Consider the following 17,129-nt stretch of genomic DNA (forward strand, 5'->3'; position numbering starts at 1 on the left):
GTTTTCCAATTTGTTAATAGGGTCATGTTGGGTTTGCCTGTAGTAAATAGGCACATTGATGACAAATTCAAACCACTGCAGACACCTTTCTAAGTATGACAATTATGAAAAATACAGAAAAAACAGTGGAAAAAAGAGACATGGTAAAAAAAAACTCAAGTAAAGGTACATTTACTGGGGTCCGTTTACTAATCTTACCCCAGACTCATCAGTTGTGACAGTTTCAGTTGGCTTTGGCTTAAAAAAATTAAGAACATTGTAGATTAAAATCAAATCAAAGACCTTGTAAAAATAATCAACATGATGATAAGGGAAAAGAAGGATAGCTTTAATTTAAAAAAATTAATAACATTATATATTAAAACTAAATCAAATTAAATCAAGGATCTATAAAATAATGCAACTAAAATTATTTAAAGTAGAATATAAATTAAAGTTTGAGAATGTGTTGCTCTTTGGAAGGGAGCTTTAGAATGTTCTTCCATTACAACAAGCATTGCTTTACAAATGTCCAAACCTCCCAAATGCCCCTCTGAAATTCTAGTTAACATATACCCCTTTAACACCGCAAGCTATATTTCCAGCAGAACTGTTCCAAATACTGCATGCTACCATAACAAATTAGACAATTCTTACAAGTAAATGATGTCAAGGTAGAACAATGGACAATCATTATGTTTCTTTCTAGACTTCTGATTTTCAGTTTGTGAGCTGTGATTCATCACTATTACATATAACTCAGTATGTTGGGTAATTTTAGTAAAAAAAAATTGACTCAGAGAACGTGGGTCAACTTATGCATTGGTAAACATTGCACCTTATTTCTTATCAAAAAGGTAACTATTCCCTCATCTGAATAAAGTAGCAAAAGATGAGAGCTTAGTCCATCCAAGATGAATCTAAAAGATGCACCAACTCCCTCTACTTTCTCTGCCATTTCTGGCCTTTTTGAATAACTAGGTGGAAAAAGGTGGTGGTTCTTTGACACTTCTTCTCAAAGGGCCAAGAGAGTAAAGGGGGTCAGTGCTTCTTTTAGGTTATCCTGGTATGTAATATGCTCTGGCTTTTCACTACTTTACTCAGAGAAGGGGGTGGTTCCTTTTGCAAAATCAATTAATACTTAATTTTCTTTTTTTTTCTTTTTAAAAAAATCCCCTTTTCTGAGAAAAGTGCTGAAAGACCTTTTGGAAGGCCTGGGGGTGGGATTTGACATCCAAGAATCATATCAAAATCCATAATTTTAGCCCCCAAGCCTGTTCTTGACATGGTAATGCCTAACTAATACAAGTACAATCATATTTTTGAAGAAGAGAAGAAATGAGAAGAAAGGGAAAAGACTCTCAGATGAGGACAAATACAGATAAATATGTGTAAATATATTGTAAAGCGAAAAATCATAAACGACATAATAGAAAAATGAGGAGTAGGTCCCAGCTTGAGGTTAAAGGTGTGTTGCTTAGAATCTACTGTGTATTTGATTTCTGATCTAAGAATGTCAACAAAGGGCCCTTCCACACAGGCCTCAAACCCCAAGTTTTCCCTGGGAGGGCATGGATCCAAACCATGGGTTTCCCCGGGAGGGAATGGGAGGGCATGGAGCTTGACATGAAAGGGCATGGAGCCAGCCCCCAGCCCCAATCTTACCTGAAGGGCCTAGCTGCATGCTCAGGCCCTTCCATCAAAAGTTCATGGTGCATCAAAATGACACATTGGGAGGAGGGATTTTCCTCCCCCCACCTCCTGACACATCGATTTGATGCACTAGGAGCTTTCGAAGGAGCAGCCTGAGCATGCAGCCAGGCCCCTTGGGGAAATTTTGGGGGAAATGGGGGGCTGGGAGGGGAGGGTGCAGGAGCCATTCCTGCTCCTTCAGGCTCCAGGAGCTCAAAGAACTGGGTTCGCTGTGGGGATTGACCCCCAGGATCGCAGAAGCGGTTCTGGGAGTCAATCCCCACAGGGCTCACATCTGGAAACATTCAGACCTTACATTAAGGACTGGATTTTTCCAGGTGTCTAATTAATGCAGAGTAAAATGGGAAATCGCAGTTTACTCTGGATTAATTCGGTAAACCTGAAACAGGTCCCATGTTTTGGGCCTGACTGGAGGGAACCCTAAGAATGTAGTTAAGGGTCTGTATAAAGTGATTCTTGAGTATAGAACAGAAATTGATTAAATGTTAAAGTTACTCATTGGCTGAAGAACAGACGAGCAGGACCTAAAATGCCTACTTGGCAGATTGCATTTGAGAAATAATAGTTTTGAAGACACCAGCTGTATAGATATGACAGCAAATTGCTGTTCCTACTGACATGAATTCAGGTTTGCAAGCCTCAGGCTTGCATGCTTCCCTTTTTCCAGACAAGGAGGAGGAGACAAACTCAAATCAAACTGTTGTTTCATCTATGGCTTCCTGCCACAAAACATTTTCAAACTATGGGTTGAAAAGTCAAGTTGTTCCAATAAACCATAGTTAAGATTAACTATAGTTTAGGGTTAGAAATGGTAAAAAAAATCTTAACTTATCCCTATGGCTACATTGGAAGAGAGAGTGGAAGTAGTCCATGATTAATGCCTATAATAAACCACTGTTTCTTATGACCAGTGGGTCATTCCTACATGATAATAAGTGATTAAGAAGAATGTCTGCCAATCCCAGCCTAGTTCTCAACATGGAGAAGCTAAAGGTAGGAATGATAAAACATGGTCTTGGAATATTAAAATGAACTTAAAAGGCCTGTTTGATGTTGTGAAAAAGCAAAGGCAGAAGAATCTCAGAAACAACTTGATTTAAATGATGAAAAAGTGAAAGCTTTCATATGTCTGATACATACAGCCTAATTTATCACATTCAGAACTGAAGCAATGTAAAAGAAATACGGGACAAGTTAAAGGATTCCCCAAGCAGAAGTACCCAGACTTCACTAGTAATGTGGCTTGTAAATACAAAATTAAAGAGTCTTCAATTTTTGAAAGAATATTTTAATACATTCATGTATATGCTAGCTGATCTTCACATTCCCAAAGAATCTGTCCCAGAATTTTTGAAGCTGTTTATTGCTTCCAAAACATTACTCTCCAATTGAAAGTGATATGAGACATACATCTTGAAATAACAATTGCTATAATATTGGAAAACCAAGAGAGACAGAGCCTTATGAAGACCCACCCCAAAATAAGATCTCAATCTGCAGATTTAATTGAGGAAAATGTCCACATAAATGACTCTACAACTTCCAGAAAAATAAGGAAATTTTGTATTTCAAAGGCTAGAAGCAAGCTAAATACCATATTTCAAGCAAGCAGCTAACAATAAGACAGACTTTAGCTCAAAAGTGAGTTCTAATCCAAAAGATGATGTTGGTGTTGTTGTCAAAAAAACAACTATTTCAGATATCTGAGCATCATACTTTCAATGCAATTGCTGTTCATAGTGGGAAAACTAATCATTATTTTAACCAGAAGTAGTTTTTAACAGAGTTTGATACAAACGTAAGCTTCCCTGTTTACCTTGCAAATGTCAAAGAGATTAAGGGAGAAGGAAATGGCATAGTTGTTCTGCAAATGAGACTTATTACCAACAGCATAGGGATTTCGCAAGTCCTTGATGCCTTCTATGTGCCAGATCAAAAAGCCTCATACTTTAGTGTTCACAAAACTGTCAGAGGTAATCAAATCCTGTCCAGAATGAAGAATTGTTTTGTCTAAGGCTTTCATGGCGAGAATCACTGGGTTGCTGTGAGCTTTCCGGGCTCTATGGCCATGTTTTAGAAGCATTCTCTTCTGATGTTTCACCCACACCTATGGCAGGCATCCCCAGAGATTGTGAGGTCTGTTGGAAACTAGGCAATTGGGGTTTATATATTTGTGAAATGTTCAGGGTGGGAGAAAGAACTCTTGTCTGTTAGAGGCAAGTGTGAATGCTGCAATTAATCACCTTGATTAGCATTGAAAGCCTTGCAGCTTCAAAGCGTGGTGGATTCCTGCCTGGGGGAATCCTTTGTTGGGAGGCATTAACTGGCCATGATTGTTTCATGTCTGGAATTTCCCTGATTCTGAGTGCTATTCTTTATTTACTATCCTGATTTTAGAAATCCAGAAGCATGTGGACAATTTCAGTGGAAAGGAGAAAAACATGAAAATGAACAAAATCTGGCTACCAGTATTAAAATCAGGACAGTAAATAAAAAACAACACTCTGAAAACAGAGGAATTCCAGACATGAATCAATAGGGGCCAGCTAATACCTCCCAACAAAGGATTCCCCTAGGCAGGAATCAGCCAGACCTTGAAGCTGCAAGACTTTTCAATGCTAATCAAGGTGATCAATTGCAGAAACCTGAGCATGAAGAGCTCTTCCATTTTCCAGATTTTTTACATTCTACGAACACTCCCAGCACTTCCAGATCAATTGAGCCTCAAAAAGCTGCCAATACAGTATACCTCCCAAGTGACTAGGAACCAGACAGCGAGTCTGAAGTGGAGTCAGATATACATGTCCAGTTGACAATGTCCTGGACTCGAATAGAGATGTGTCATCTGACATATTTTCTTATCTAGCCACAGGACTTCTCCAGCCCTCTATTGGCAAGAAAGCAAGAGATTACCAGTCAGAACTGAGAAGTGGGTGCAAACTGCTACTGAAGAGATACAGTATAATCTTTATATCAGAATGAAACTTTCTCAGAATTACCCAAAGGCTGCTGATTTTATGAATCTTTGCAAAAAAAAAAGGTTGCAGAAAGAGAGATTCAAAGTTATAAAGTAAGATTTGAAACAGAGAACTATTGTAAATTATGTGGTAAAGACTACAATGAGATGTTTGTTCCAATAGGCACAAAAAGAATTATTAGAATTCTCTTAATTGTTCCTGCAACAAAGCAAATACATGTTCCCCACCTAGATGTTAAAACACTTTCCTCTTTGCTAACTGGGATAATCAAGGTAACATCTTTCAGATTCCAGAGACTGCAAGAAAGCCTGCAAGTTGTCAAATTGGGTATAAGTAAATGAGATGGGGAACTGTTGGAAAATGCTTCTGAACCAAGCACTCTCTTTAATGCCCTTCACCCATTTGTTATTAGAGCAGTGCAGCTTTTAAATTACAAGCATAATACCCTATACAATTGTCACTAAAACTTTCACCATTTACTAGGCTTGTGCATTTCAGGTGAATCTCTATCCATTTCTGCTTGCTGGATACTGTAAACCCCCCCCCCCCCCCCCAATCCATTTTCCAGCATCTCCCGAAAACAGGAGTGCTGCCAAATGGGTATTTTTGTTCCTTATCTGAAAAAAGTTTCTTTTCGGCCCATTGGCAGCAATGGGGAATTTATGAGACTCCCCGTTCCCCTTGGAGCCTTTCCTTTCTTCCCTTCAAGGGAGCCGGGGTGTCAGCAACAGGGTTAAGAAAGCATCCTGTCCAGCCCATTATGCTGGGGACTTCCCACAGGCTTCCTTTCCATATCCTTCATTAAGACCTAGATTTTTTAAAGCATCAGAGTTACCACTCTCTGGATCCTTTCTCTTCTGTTTGTAGAGGAGGAGATGGGGTTTAATGCTTCTTAAAGCTGTTCTACTCTAGAGGAGAGGCAGGCAGATGCCTTTCTCTCCCAGGGCCAGCACCAGCAGCACACCACACAGCTTTCCAGCTTAGGCATTTTAAGGAAGGAAAGAGCGATGACCTGGAGCTCAGTGGAGCTCTACTCCCTGGACTACCTTAAAAATCCCCTCTTTTGCCTGCAATCTCCTTTCTGCTTGAGGTGTTTTGCTTCCTTAAAACTGCTTCTACTTTCTACTCTAGAGAAGAGGTAGGCTTCTGTTTCTGTTTGCTTGGATTACTATTACTAATTATTATTATTATCTCTTAGAAGTATTTTCTGAAGGAGAGGAAGGGAAGGTGAAAAAGAAGAGTGAAAGCCCTCAAACATGTATGCACTCCACCCACTATCCCTCAGGTCCCCAACTCCCAGTTAGTCCCACTAAATAAAAAGAATCAGGAAATAAAGGAAACTCAAAAAGATTCAACTCTGATGTCGAATAGAGGAAGAGGAGCCAAGTTCAGGTCCCACTTGCTTTAGTTGCAGGCAGAGTTTTGTACCAGGGGGCCCTTACCTCCCAGAGGTACCAAAGGAAACAAAATCCATGCACAAGTCTACCATTTATGCAGTCATCCATTGTGGGAATGTGTCTAAGCAATCACACCATGTGACCAAAAGACCTTCCATGGGTGTTTAAAAGCACATAAAAATTATCCAACGTTCTGGATTATCCAACTCATTTTTGTAGTCAATGTTTTCAATATATCGTGATATTTTGGTGCTAAATTCATAAATACAGTAATTACTACATAGCATTACTGCATATTGAACTACTTTTTCTGCCAAATTTGTTGTCTAACATGATGTTTTGGTGCTTCATTTTATAAATCATAACCTAATTTGATGTTTAATAGGCTTTTCCTTAATGCCTCCTTATTATCCAACATATTCGCTTATCCAACATTCTGACGGCCCGTTTATGTTGGATAAGTGAGACTCTACTGTATACCTCTCTTCTCTCTCTCTTTTCCTCCTCCCTAAAGATTGCAAATGCAGGTCCTGCGGAGCTGCCCCTCCTTTTGAAACTTTTCTGTAGCTATCCAGGACTTAGGCATTGCATATGTGTGTGCATGCTTGAACATAGTCTTAAATGTAATTAGTATTTTTAAGCTATGAAACTTGCATATTGTCTGCTTACTTTGTTAAGGCTAATCTAATTTAAAAAGCCTGGGTCTTAACTGAACCAGAGAAGGGCTAAAAACCTCAAAATACTTTCCACAATCTCATCTCCAGCATCACATTTCAAATGAGTTGATTTCCCCTGCATCAACTTTCTTCACTGATCCACTTTCACAATATAGCAGTGCATACTATTTTCTCATGATGATAAAAAAAGGCACAGCCAATGAGTACAGTTCCCACATGCAAAAGATCCACATGAGCTCAGTAGGGCACCCACCTCCAGCCTACATGTGCATATAATCTCATGTGCAAATGTGCTCCCGCCACTCTGTGAAACCACTTGTATCAAGCAGAGATAATGCATTGAGTACATGGGAGTACAATACAAACTTCTTATATCCCCTAACAGACTATTAATATATCTTTGTATGCTGTGGTTACAGGAAGGAGTCGAACTTTCACAGCCAAGTGCTGCATGTGTGATGGACTGGTTCAAGCTGTAATGTTTAGTAGAATTCTAGGGTCTCTTTTAAGCTGAAAGATAAAGGAAGATAGGTACCTTTGCCTGGCTTCATGAAGATTTATAATAATCTATCCTCTTTCTCAATCTTCTTGGTCTTAAAGTTACAAGAGCCTTTTCCAGTACCCAATCCAGTAATCCTATAGAAGATTCATTTTATATAGAACTGTTTATATATACAGATCTAAGAGAACCAGTGTAGTGTACTAGGCAATATGACAAAGTTTGAGAAGACCAGGGTTCAATTCCCTAATTTAACCATAAAGCTAATAGGAAACCCTTGGACTGGCTATCACCTCTTAGTCTATCTTCTTCTGCAGCAGTTCAAGACTAAAAACAAGAGAGAGAACTGTAATCAATGCCCTGTGCTCCTTTGAGAGAAAGCAGGATATAAATAACAGCCTTTTCTCCAAGTTGGAAGGAAAATGGAAAATCACTCAATGTCCTGTTAATAATTTCTCTCTCTTAAAATGATAAGGTGGGGGAGCAGTTAGCCTGAGAATAGCTATCCCACAAATAGAGAGGGGCTACTCTCCATCCATTACATGAGAACCTAAAAATGCAGCTAGATTGTAAAAAAAAAAAAAAAAAAAAAAAAAACCTCCAGTATTTGTAGCTGCACTGCCAATGTAATGGGGGGAATGGTGGAAGACCACAAATGTAAAAGTATGAGGAAATGTATTAAATTATTTATGGATGGTTATTTGAATGCATTGTGGAAGAGTAGAAACACGAGTCAAGGAAATGATTGTGAAATGTTGGCAGATCACCACTGTGGTATATATGTAGTAATGTAGTAATAGAGATGACTACCTTTTTCAAGAATACATTTGTCAAGAGGGCCTTCTACTGTCTCCTGATGAAGTTGCAGTAATGACAGAGGGCTGTTATTTTTATGCCTTGCTTATGGGGCATCCGGGCTACTACCAGGAAACAGAATCCTCAACCTTTGGCCACTAGTCTAATCCAGTGGTTCTCAACCTGTGGGTCCCCAGGTGTTTTGGCCTACAACTCCCAGAAATCCCAGCCAATTTACCAGCTGTTAGGATTTCTGGGAGTTGAAGGCCAAAACATCTGGGGACCCACAGGTTGAGAACCGCTGATCTAATCCAACAAAGATCTTCATCTGTTCTTTATGAGCGGGTCTTTGCTTCTATACCAGATTAGGAATGCTGGAGAGCATTTGTGCTACATAACAAATGCTAAAGACAAAGAATTAAATCTTGTAATCAGATTGGTGAAATGATTAAGGATAGAGAAAGATAATGTGTAATCATTTATACACAATGCATAGAACGGACAGGTTAAAAGATGAGAGAGAGAATGTATGTGGGTGATTAGGTGCAGTTGTGAAGATTATTTTTTTTAAAAAAAAACCCTCACAATTGTCAGCTGACTGTAAGCAATGCCTGACTCTTCTAAAGTCTTCATGGATCTCAGAGGTTTCAAACATGTAGGTTTATTCATTCTTTTCCTTTGTTATTTTTTAAAAAGGAAACTGCATCAGTTAAACTGGCTGATCCATATCAATTTGTTATTTTATAACACAGACTGTCAAGCAAAAGATCTACAAAATTAGCATCTTATTAGAAGAGCTTGTCAGATAAAGCTGCAGTCTTGGTCTATAACTGTGCCTTTTTTCGTCCTTATAAACCTTTGCATATCAGCTACACAGTGGTTAGTCCCTCCTCCAGCAAACCAAAAGATAACACCTTGAAGTAGCTAACAGTACCATCCTATACTTGTGAGAAATCAGTCTGAAGCTTTGAAAACTATGCTTGAAAAGTAATGTGCTATGAAACTGTTCAAGACTCTAATTCCCACTAATTCATGAGCTTTATTTCATATTTGGATGGGTTTGAAAATAATGTAGTGAATATTTTCTTTTTTTCTATCTTTTATTGGGAGGGGCATTTTAAAACAACTGCAGGACTTACATAAGGAGAATTAAAACCTGAAAAATTCTGTTCCACATACTTCTAGCATGCCCAAATATTTCCTTGGAGTTAATTGATATACTTAAAAGGTAGATAATATACACATTCCATGCTTATTTTGAATGAGGAAAAATTACTGAAGGCAATTTTACAGATATGTCATCCATTTAATCATTCCCTCCCCACCTGTGCATGATTTTTTTGGTATAATATTCTATGATGACAATGATGCTGTTGATAATAATGACAATGATCTTGATTATTCTTATATGAACAATAAATTACTTTCATTAATGGGGATCTTTCAACATTTTATATTGTTACAAGTTAATATTGAACATCCTTGTGATGAAAAAATAGTTACAGGTAATAGTAACACCCAGGGCCGTAGCCAGAAAAAAATTTCGGGAGGGGTTTTGAAAATTTGGGGGGGGGGGGGTTGAACCCCTAGCACACACACCTCCCCGCTACAAACCTGTCAATATCTGCTTGAGATAGTGCCTGGAGGGACTCTTAATGTTTTGCGTCTCATAGACTTAGCATAGGGATTTGGTTAACCAGTTAAAATTCATGAGTAAACCAGATTTTTTTTTATAACCTGAAAAATTTCAGGGGGGGGGGGTTGAACCCCTAAAACCACCCCTCGCTACAGGCCTGGTAACCCCTTACTTTCAGGTCTGGAATCAGCCTTACTAGATTCTATGGTGTCTCATGCAAAGTAAGTATGCACTGGATTGCAGCTTCATATAAAACCATTGGTCCTTTTGGGTTAAAGGGGAGCAATGTTGGCAGGTTCATCAATGATCTATTCACTGAGAGCTTGAACAAAGGTCTTTCACATGTAATCCTTCTTCTTTATCTCTTGCCACCTACTTTGCATTTGTCAGTATTTTATACAGTTGGTTCTCAGTACCAAACCCACTCATTTGCTTACAGTAGTGCAGACTTTTTGTGTTTATTTTATTTTTTATTATTTATGCATTTGAAGATAATTCCTTTAAGGAAATCAAGCACTCAAATGTCTTAAACATTTACGCAAGCAGTGTGGAAGGTGATTAGAAAAACAAAATATTACTGGTTTTTCTATGTAAAGGATGAATCACCCTCTTCCTCTTCCTCTTATTTGTTTCTCCCCTCTTTAAACTTGGCTGTATTAGAGTCAAACCTACTACATACAACTAAAGGTGGCTTTTTGTTTTACTAAGTTTGTGTAGGTAAGAGAAATTTAAACAAAAAAAATCATCTCTTTTTTATCTCCACATGTTTATTTATAAATGAATTATGCATCCTAATTAAGCTTATAAAAATATTAAAGAGGCCAGTTTACCTGTCCGAACATATCTCCCCTTATGAACCACCTTGTAGATTAAGATAATCTGAGGAGGCCCTGCTCTCAGTCCTGCCTGCTTCACAAGTGCAGATGGCGGGGACGAGAGACAAGGCATTCTCGGTGGTGGCCCCTCGGCTGTGGAACTCCCTCCCCAGCGATGTAAGGTCAGGCCCCTCCCCTTTGGCCTTCAGAAGGAAACTGAAGACCTGGTTCTGGGATCAAACTTTTGGATAACTGTGCAGTGCAGTAATGGATGTCTAATATGTATAATGACCTCAGAATGGCTTTAGACCACGATTTTTTGGATGGCGTGATTTTTAACTGTTGTAATGTTTAAATTTTTATGTTTTAAATTTTAAATATTTAATATTTTAAGCTTTAATTTTATATGTGTTTTGGGGCATTGAATTGTGCCATGTGTAAGCTGCCTTGAGTCCCCTTTGGGGTGAGAAAGGCAGGGTATAAATGGGGCAAATAAATAAATAAATAAACATCAGGAAAGATTTCAAACAAGAAAAGATGCTACGTTTGAATCATTATTTTATGTCAAAGTGACACTAATGTGGATAGGGACAGTTTGTTTTTCTACACTCACAAGATGCACCTACCAATGAGATAAGAGAGTCAAAAAGTTGGAGTGCATGTCTTTGTGTGTGTGTGTGGGGGGGGGGACTTCTTACAAGTTGCTTATGCCACTCCATGTTTCATACAGAAATTCAGAGCTAGACTATCCCCACTTTATGTCCACATCTCCCTGACCTGCTGTCTTAATTTTTCAGTCACAATCTATTCATCTATGATATAGGATCATTAGATCTAACGTACTGTTGGTTCTTGAGAACATGTTCAAGGACTGAAAAAGGCAAGGATTGTACTGTTGTGGTTAGTTACTTCATTTGCCAGCAAACATTCAGCAGAGAAATGCAAACTAAATTATTTGATGGAATGAGTAGGCTATATGGATTGAGTGTATGCTAGTTAGACTTCTGACCCGTTCCAAAACTTCCAATCAGAGACAGGTATATGAAACAGAGGAAAATAGGGAGATACTATGGTTACCAAAAAAGCAAGAGTAGATTCTGGAAACCGGGCTAAGAATTCTAGGAATGATTTTCTAGAAAGAATTTTGCATCAAGAAATTTGTATCAATTTACTTGAGGACCTATATTATTGTAGACATGCTGTCTGCTAAACAAAAAATGCTTTAGTCCACTAGCCATGGAATATAAGGTACTGTAGCAAGTATGTGTCAGGACTTGAGGAACTGCAGGGAGCAGTACAGCCTGATGCATCACCAGTCCTGCCAGGTGAAGGAACAGAAATGCATAGGTAAGGTCAGTTATTTGTTGAATTCAAGAAAAACTCTTGAGTCATGTTTTCTTGCTGGTCTGAGCAAGCAGGCAGCTTGCTGGCTATAGACAGCCTTCATCTTGTCCGGCACTTGATGAAACAAGGTCTGACAGCAAGTGAACCTGCCAAGGCTTTGTGAAATGTTAGCAGTCCATCAAATAGGCAAAGTAAATGGATTTTAAAAAAACCAGCCAGCACTCTCTCGTCTATAAGAGCAAAGTTTTAAAGCTAAAAAACAACAACAAATCAAGCAGTGAAAACACAAAGTGAACATGCTTTTGAAGCACCCTGTAAAAGCCATCCAAACTGCTTCTCAACTAGGTATGCTGAACATTTTTGTTAATTCTTCTAAAGCCAAGGTTTATGCAGCATGTGCATTGCAGGAATATCTGAATAATTTAATTCAACTGGAGTGAACTGATAATTGCAATAAAAACACATAGAGATATTGAGCCATTAGGCTACTGAAGTGGCATGAGAAATGCCTACATAGTGATCATTATATCATTTTATATTAATCTGTTTTTAGAATATGATGCTTGCAAATAGCCCATAATCACTGTAATACATAGTTCAGAAGAAACCATTTAGATGACTAGAGTCAGGCCTTTTGTGCATGGTTGTAACATGTCTTTTAGACAAATGTGAGCAAAAACACAAAGATATGTTATGGCCTTTAACAGACCTTTTGATCTGTAAATTCTTATACCGTACATATTCACTTGCCTTTAAAATTTTCTAAAAATAAAGGACATGAAAGCTTGTTAACAGAACAGAAATGCATGATATCCAGCATTGTTGCACAATCACTTAAATAAAATAAGCAGTTGAAAGGAAAAAAGAGAAATAAATGCTCCTCTAAATTATTATGAATGTTCTCAATATTTTTCTGCCTGTACAATTTCATCCAGTAGCTAAAGTACAAGATTCAGAGGTGGGGAGGCAAGTCTTACATTTGTGACAAATTTCATGGGCAATTGCTATCACTCCTTGCCTAAATTGCTGTCTCTAAGCTTAATCCTATCTCACAGTGTTATTGCAAGATTGAAATACCTCCCTGTGCCTCTGGACAACAATTATATTCACACCAAATGGTGTGAATATACTGTGGATTTTCCCAAATCATTTGGGGGGAGGGGGAGGGGCATTTGAATATTTCTCAAAGCTGCTCCTTGTTACTCTTCCCCAAAGCTTCTTGGGTCAGCTAGGGGTCCTCTAGAGCAGTGGTTACCAAATTGTGTTCTTCAGAACCCTAGAGTTCCACAAAATCATCATAGGGATTCTGTAAACAAATCTTTTTTTAAAAAAAATCTTTAAAAAATGCCCATGCCAGAGTATGGAGATCTTACTGAAATTCAGTGTACCTCTGCACAAAGTTCTACTCATTTCTAAAAATGCACATGTCTATAGAGGGAAAGAATTCGAGAGGACCAATTATTTGTTAATCTTTAAAAGTGCAACACAGCTCTTTGTTCTTTTGCAATGGTAGAATGCAATTCCAAACCCACTCAAAATACACATTGATCTGTTTTTCTGATTCCACTATCCAGGGTCATAGCCAGTAAAAAATCACCAGGGGGAGGGGGGGTGAAACTTTTTTTAGCAAATCATGAAGAGTAGTTCCATAATGCAAAATAATTTAGAAATCAGGCTCCATCGATAAACTTCAATGGACAATCAAGACAGATAAACTTTAGTGGACACTCATGGGGATTTGGTTAATCAGTTAAAATTCATGAGTAAACCTGAAAAATTTCAAGGGGGGCTGAATCCCTAACCCCTAGCACTTGGAATTCCTTGAAAGATTGTAGATTTATAATTCAAGCAAATGATACTTTATGTCCAGAAGGTGGGAGTATGTATTTGCTCAATCTGTCTTCTACTAAGTCAGCATTGGCTCCTCCTCAAGCCAATGCAATGCCTGGACTGTTTATTGCTCCAGTTAGCCTACATAAATCAATTGCCATGTTTAAAACATTCCAAACAATCCTATGGGAGGAGCCCTCTATTGCATAACCACCACCTCCCAACCACATTCCTGGGACTGAAAAAATTAAAGTCTAATCCAAAATGATTTTCTTCCTTACTTCCAATAATGGTACTCTGCTAGCATTATAAACAGCCAGACATCGTATTTTCTTCATTTTTCAAAGGTTGTTCATGTTTAAAAAAAGTTAGTTCAGAAGATGCTGTTAGTAACAAATCACTGGAAGCTAAGTGTACAAATTACCAGAAATATTAAGCTATCAATTCTGTTTAACAATAAGCAATTCTTGCAGGCTATTGCCAAATAAAACATTTTCTCCACAGCGTTGAATCCAAAGTGTTTAAAAATCCATTAGATATCCACTATCCAAAATTAGCTGTTGTCACTTTTGGCAATAGCTTAACTGGATGAGGAAGTCTCTATATGCCTAGAGAATGAAAAACAATGTGCATGCAAAATAAACAACTGCACCCCTCCCCTTTGCAGGTCTGAGTTTTGTACTTGGAGTAACCTTTCTTCTAAATGTGAAATGTGCAAATGAAAAGAGGGGAATAGGCAAAAATAATAAAGAATAGTTTAGGCATGTCTGTCATCTCTAGATTTTTTTTAATTTTCTGCTAGAGACATTAATTTAACCTATCCAAGAATTTCTAGGGCAAACAAAGATGTATGTGAATTCTTCTGATCAAGGGATCTCTCACATAAGAAATTGGATCTTCATGGGTAAATAATGAATATGAAAATGCAACATGTTCATGACAATATAACTTTTGTTCTTTGAACTTCACACTTCAGAAACCAAAAGAAAGCATTTGTAAGGTAACAAACAAGGCTATTACACATGGTGCCTCCAAATTATTAAGCCAAAGAATCCGTTTTCAAATCTACTTCTTTAGTGATTCACAGAGAAAGATATGCTTAGGTCTACATTCATCACACAGATGCTGACTAGTATCTATTTTATATGTGACATATTTGCTGGCATCGCTGCCAGAAAAGGAAATGAGGAGAGGAACAACCATCTTTAGATCCATTAAATAACATACTTCTGGAAGTGGTTTGCTCAGCTAATAGCATGAGAACATTCTGATATTAGTTTGATGTGAAATGTGCTAACATGTAAAACTTTGACAATTTCCAGAGTACTACATTCAAGAAAGGTGAAGACTGTGGGTCAGTTAATTAATGTTGATCAGTTAATTAAATAAAAGCAAAGTTGAAAGCTGAATAAATAAAATCTATTCTTAATTTTATGTTAACATCTCAAACTAAGAACCCCATGCTCTCTTTTTAAAATCTGGAGAGCTTTTCTTCTGGGGAGAAGAGGAAGCAAAAGGGAATTGGGATACAGACTTCAACAAATGGCAGCCTTAAGAGATGAGTGTCAACAGCCAAAGACATTAACAAGGGTAGCTATGTTGGCCATAGAGCAAAATCCCCATACTGTGAAACCTTTATTGGACCAAACAAAAATGATAGACAAGTTGTCTAGAGTTCATGGAAATGGGAAGAAAAAATCCAAAGGGTTGGGTAAGCATAAAATTATGGAAAAAAGGACAAATCTTTGAAAAGTGCTCAGAAACTTCACTTTGCTCAAAAGGCTCCAGTCAGGTTGTCAACCAGGGCTGGCTACAAGGATCACATGAACTCTCTTTGTTACAACAGCAACATTGGCTGCTCATTCATTTCCAGGTGCAATTCAAAGTTCTGGGTTTGATCTATGAAGCCCTTTCTGGGGTTCAGGTTATTTTTAGGATCATATTTCCTTGTAAAAGACCCATAGAACTCAAAAACCCTCTGGAGAAACCTTCTCTCTGTCCCACCACCTTCAGCCTCAGTTGGTAACAGGCTCAAAGGAAAGGCTGCTCCCAGCCTCTGGTACTCACTTCCCAGAGAGGTCAGGATGGCCCCCATTTTTATTCTCTTTCCAGCAGCAGGTCAAAACATTTTTGTACCACCAGGTCTTCAATACTGATGAAGGTTGAACTTTTAATGTTGCACAATGCTAATATTTGCCTTTTAAAAGGTTTGTATCAAGTAATTTTAATGCATTTCAACATTTTAATGTTTACTGTTTAAATATATAACGTGTTTCATTATTTTTATCTTCTGCTTCTATTTAAATGAAGTTTCATTCATTCATTCACTTACTCACTTCAGAATACTGTGTGAAGTTGCAAACCTGGTATTGGTCCATTTTGTATGGAATAAAACAATTTTTAAGAATGGTAGGCACCTTCATTAGAAATTTTATTTCAGTTAGATCATAAGCAAAATCATAAACATCAACAGGCAATACAATGTGTAATGGGATCTCTGTAATTTCACTATCTGAATTGTGGTTCAAATGTATTTCATTGACATGTATGAAGGCTTCTAAGTATTTCTTCAGTAATTTCTGTTAATATATATACTTTTAATTTTTATGGTTATTATATGTATTGTATATATTGAGAAAGTATGTATGCTACCTTTATGGATACTACACATTCTGATTTGGTATTTAATCCTTGGGTTTTATTTCCTTGGGTTTCCTATGATAAAGTCAACCTTCTTATCCCCCACAGATGCCATGTTAAAGCAAACTAGGTTGACACAACCTATAAACCATCTAAAAATCTCAATCAGCATATCAGATCACAAGACTCTTGTCTTGGACATGCAACAAAATTGAGTACATTCATTCATTCACAAGGCCAGACGTTAAGGTTTGGCCTAAACAGGCCTAACCTGGATTTGGTTTCCAAATTTATTTATTTTTTAAAAACTTTACAAGATGGTCTAATGTGAATTAATTTTGTCTGTTCTAGCTTTTGTATATTAATTCTCAGATATTACTACATGAAAAACAGCACCACAGCTTTAATAGAGTATAAAAATAAAGAAAGACAGAAAAAGATAGACAGGATTATGATTCGTCAACTCTATTCTACTCTTCTTTCTATTCTAATACTAGACGGACAGTGAATACTTGGTTGTGGGGTGAACAGTGGTTACTTACATTAACTTCTGTTATAGCAATATCAACGACGCTACCAACAACAATTAAGGCATCAAAAGTGTTCCATGCATCAGTGAAATAGTGCTGTTAGGACAAGCATTCAGTAGCACGAGAAAACAGAAACAGAAAAGAAAGAGAAGAAAAAGGACAGTGTTATAACACAGAAACACAATCTAAGCTTCTGCAATGCACCAGTACTTTCCTCCTCAAGTTTGAGAAGGCAGAAGGCAAAAAGCTACTATTTCTTCCCCAGAACAAGATAACTGTGATTAGCCTGGCCTGCA

At 37.7% G+C, this 17,129-nt stretch overlaps 1 protein-coding gene across 22 annotated transcripts in view; it reads right to left on the reverse strand.

Annotated features, from left to right (window-relative positions):
* The window catches only part of cacna1d (calcium voltage-gated channel subunit alpha1 D), a 300,008-nt gene that overhangs the window by 83,052 nt on the left and 199,827 nt on the right, over positions 1–17,129 (reverse strand). For 10 of the 22 annotated variants that reach the window (XR_010002620.1, XM_062969920.1, XM_062969912.1 and 7 more), the window contains 2 exons: positions 16,846–16,929; positions 199–237 (listed from right to left, as the gene is read on the reverse strand). The exons of 4 other annotated variants lie outside the window; for them this stretch is intronic. Coding sequence is in view for 17 of the 18 variants with exons in the window: in XM_062969920.1 (XP_062825990.1) it covers positions 199–237; positions 16,846–16,929 (123 nt within the window). In the remaining variant the exon portion in view is untranslated. The remainder of the gene's footprint in view (positions 1–198; positions 238–16,845; positions 16,930–17,129) is intronic. 8 more of the 22 variants (XM_062969926.1, XM_062969917.1, XM_062969916.1 and 5 more) reach the window with 2 other exon arrangements.

This window comes from Anolis carolinensis, chromosome 2 (genome assembly GCF_035594765.1).
Source record: "Anolis carolinensis isolate JA03-04 chromosome 2, rAnoCar3.1.pri, whole genome shotgun sequence".
Classification (NCBI taxonomy): Eukaryota; Metazoa; Chordata; class Lepidosauria; order Squamata; family Dactyloidae; genus Anolis; species Anolis carolinensis.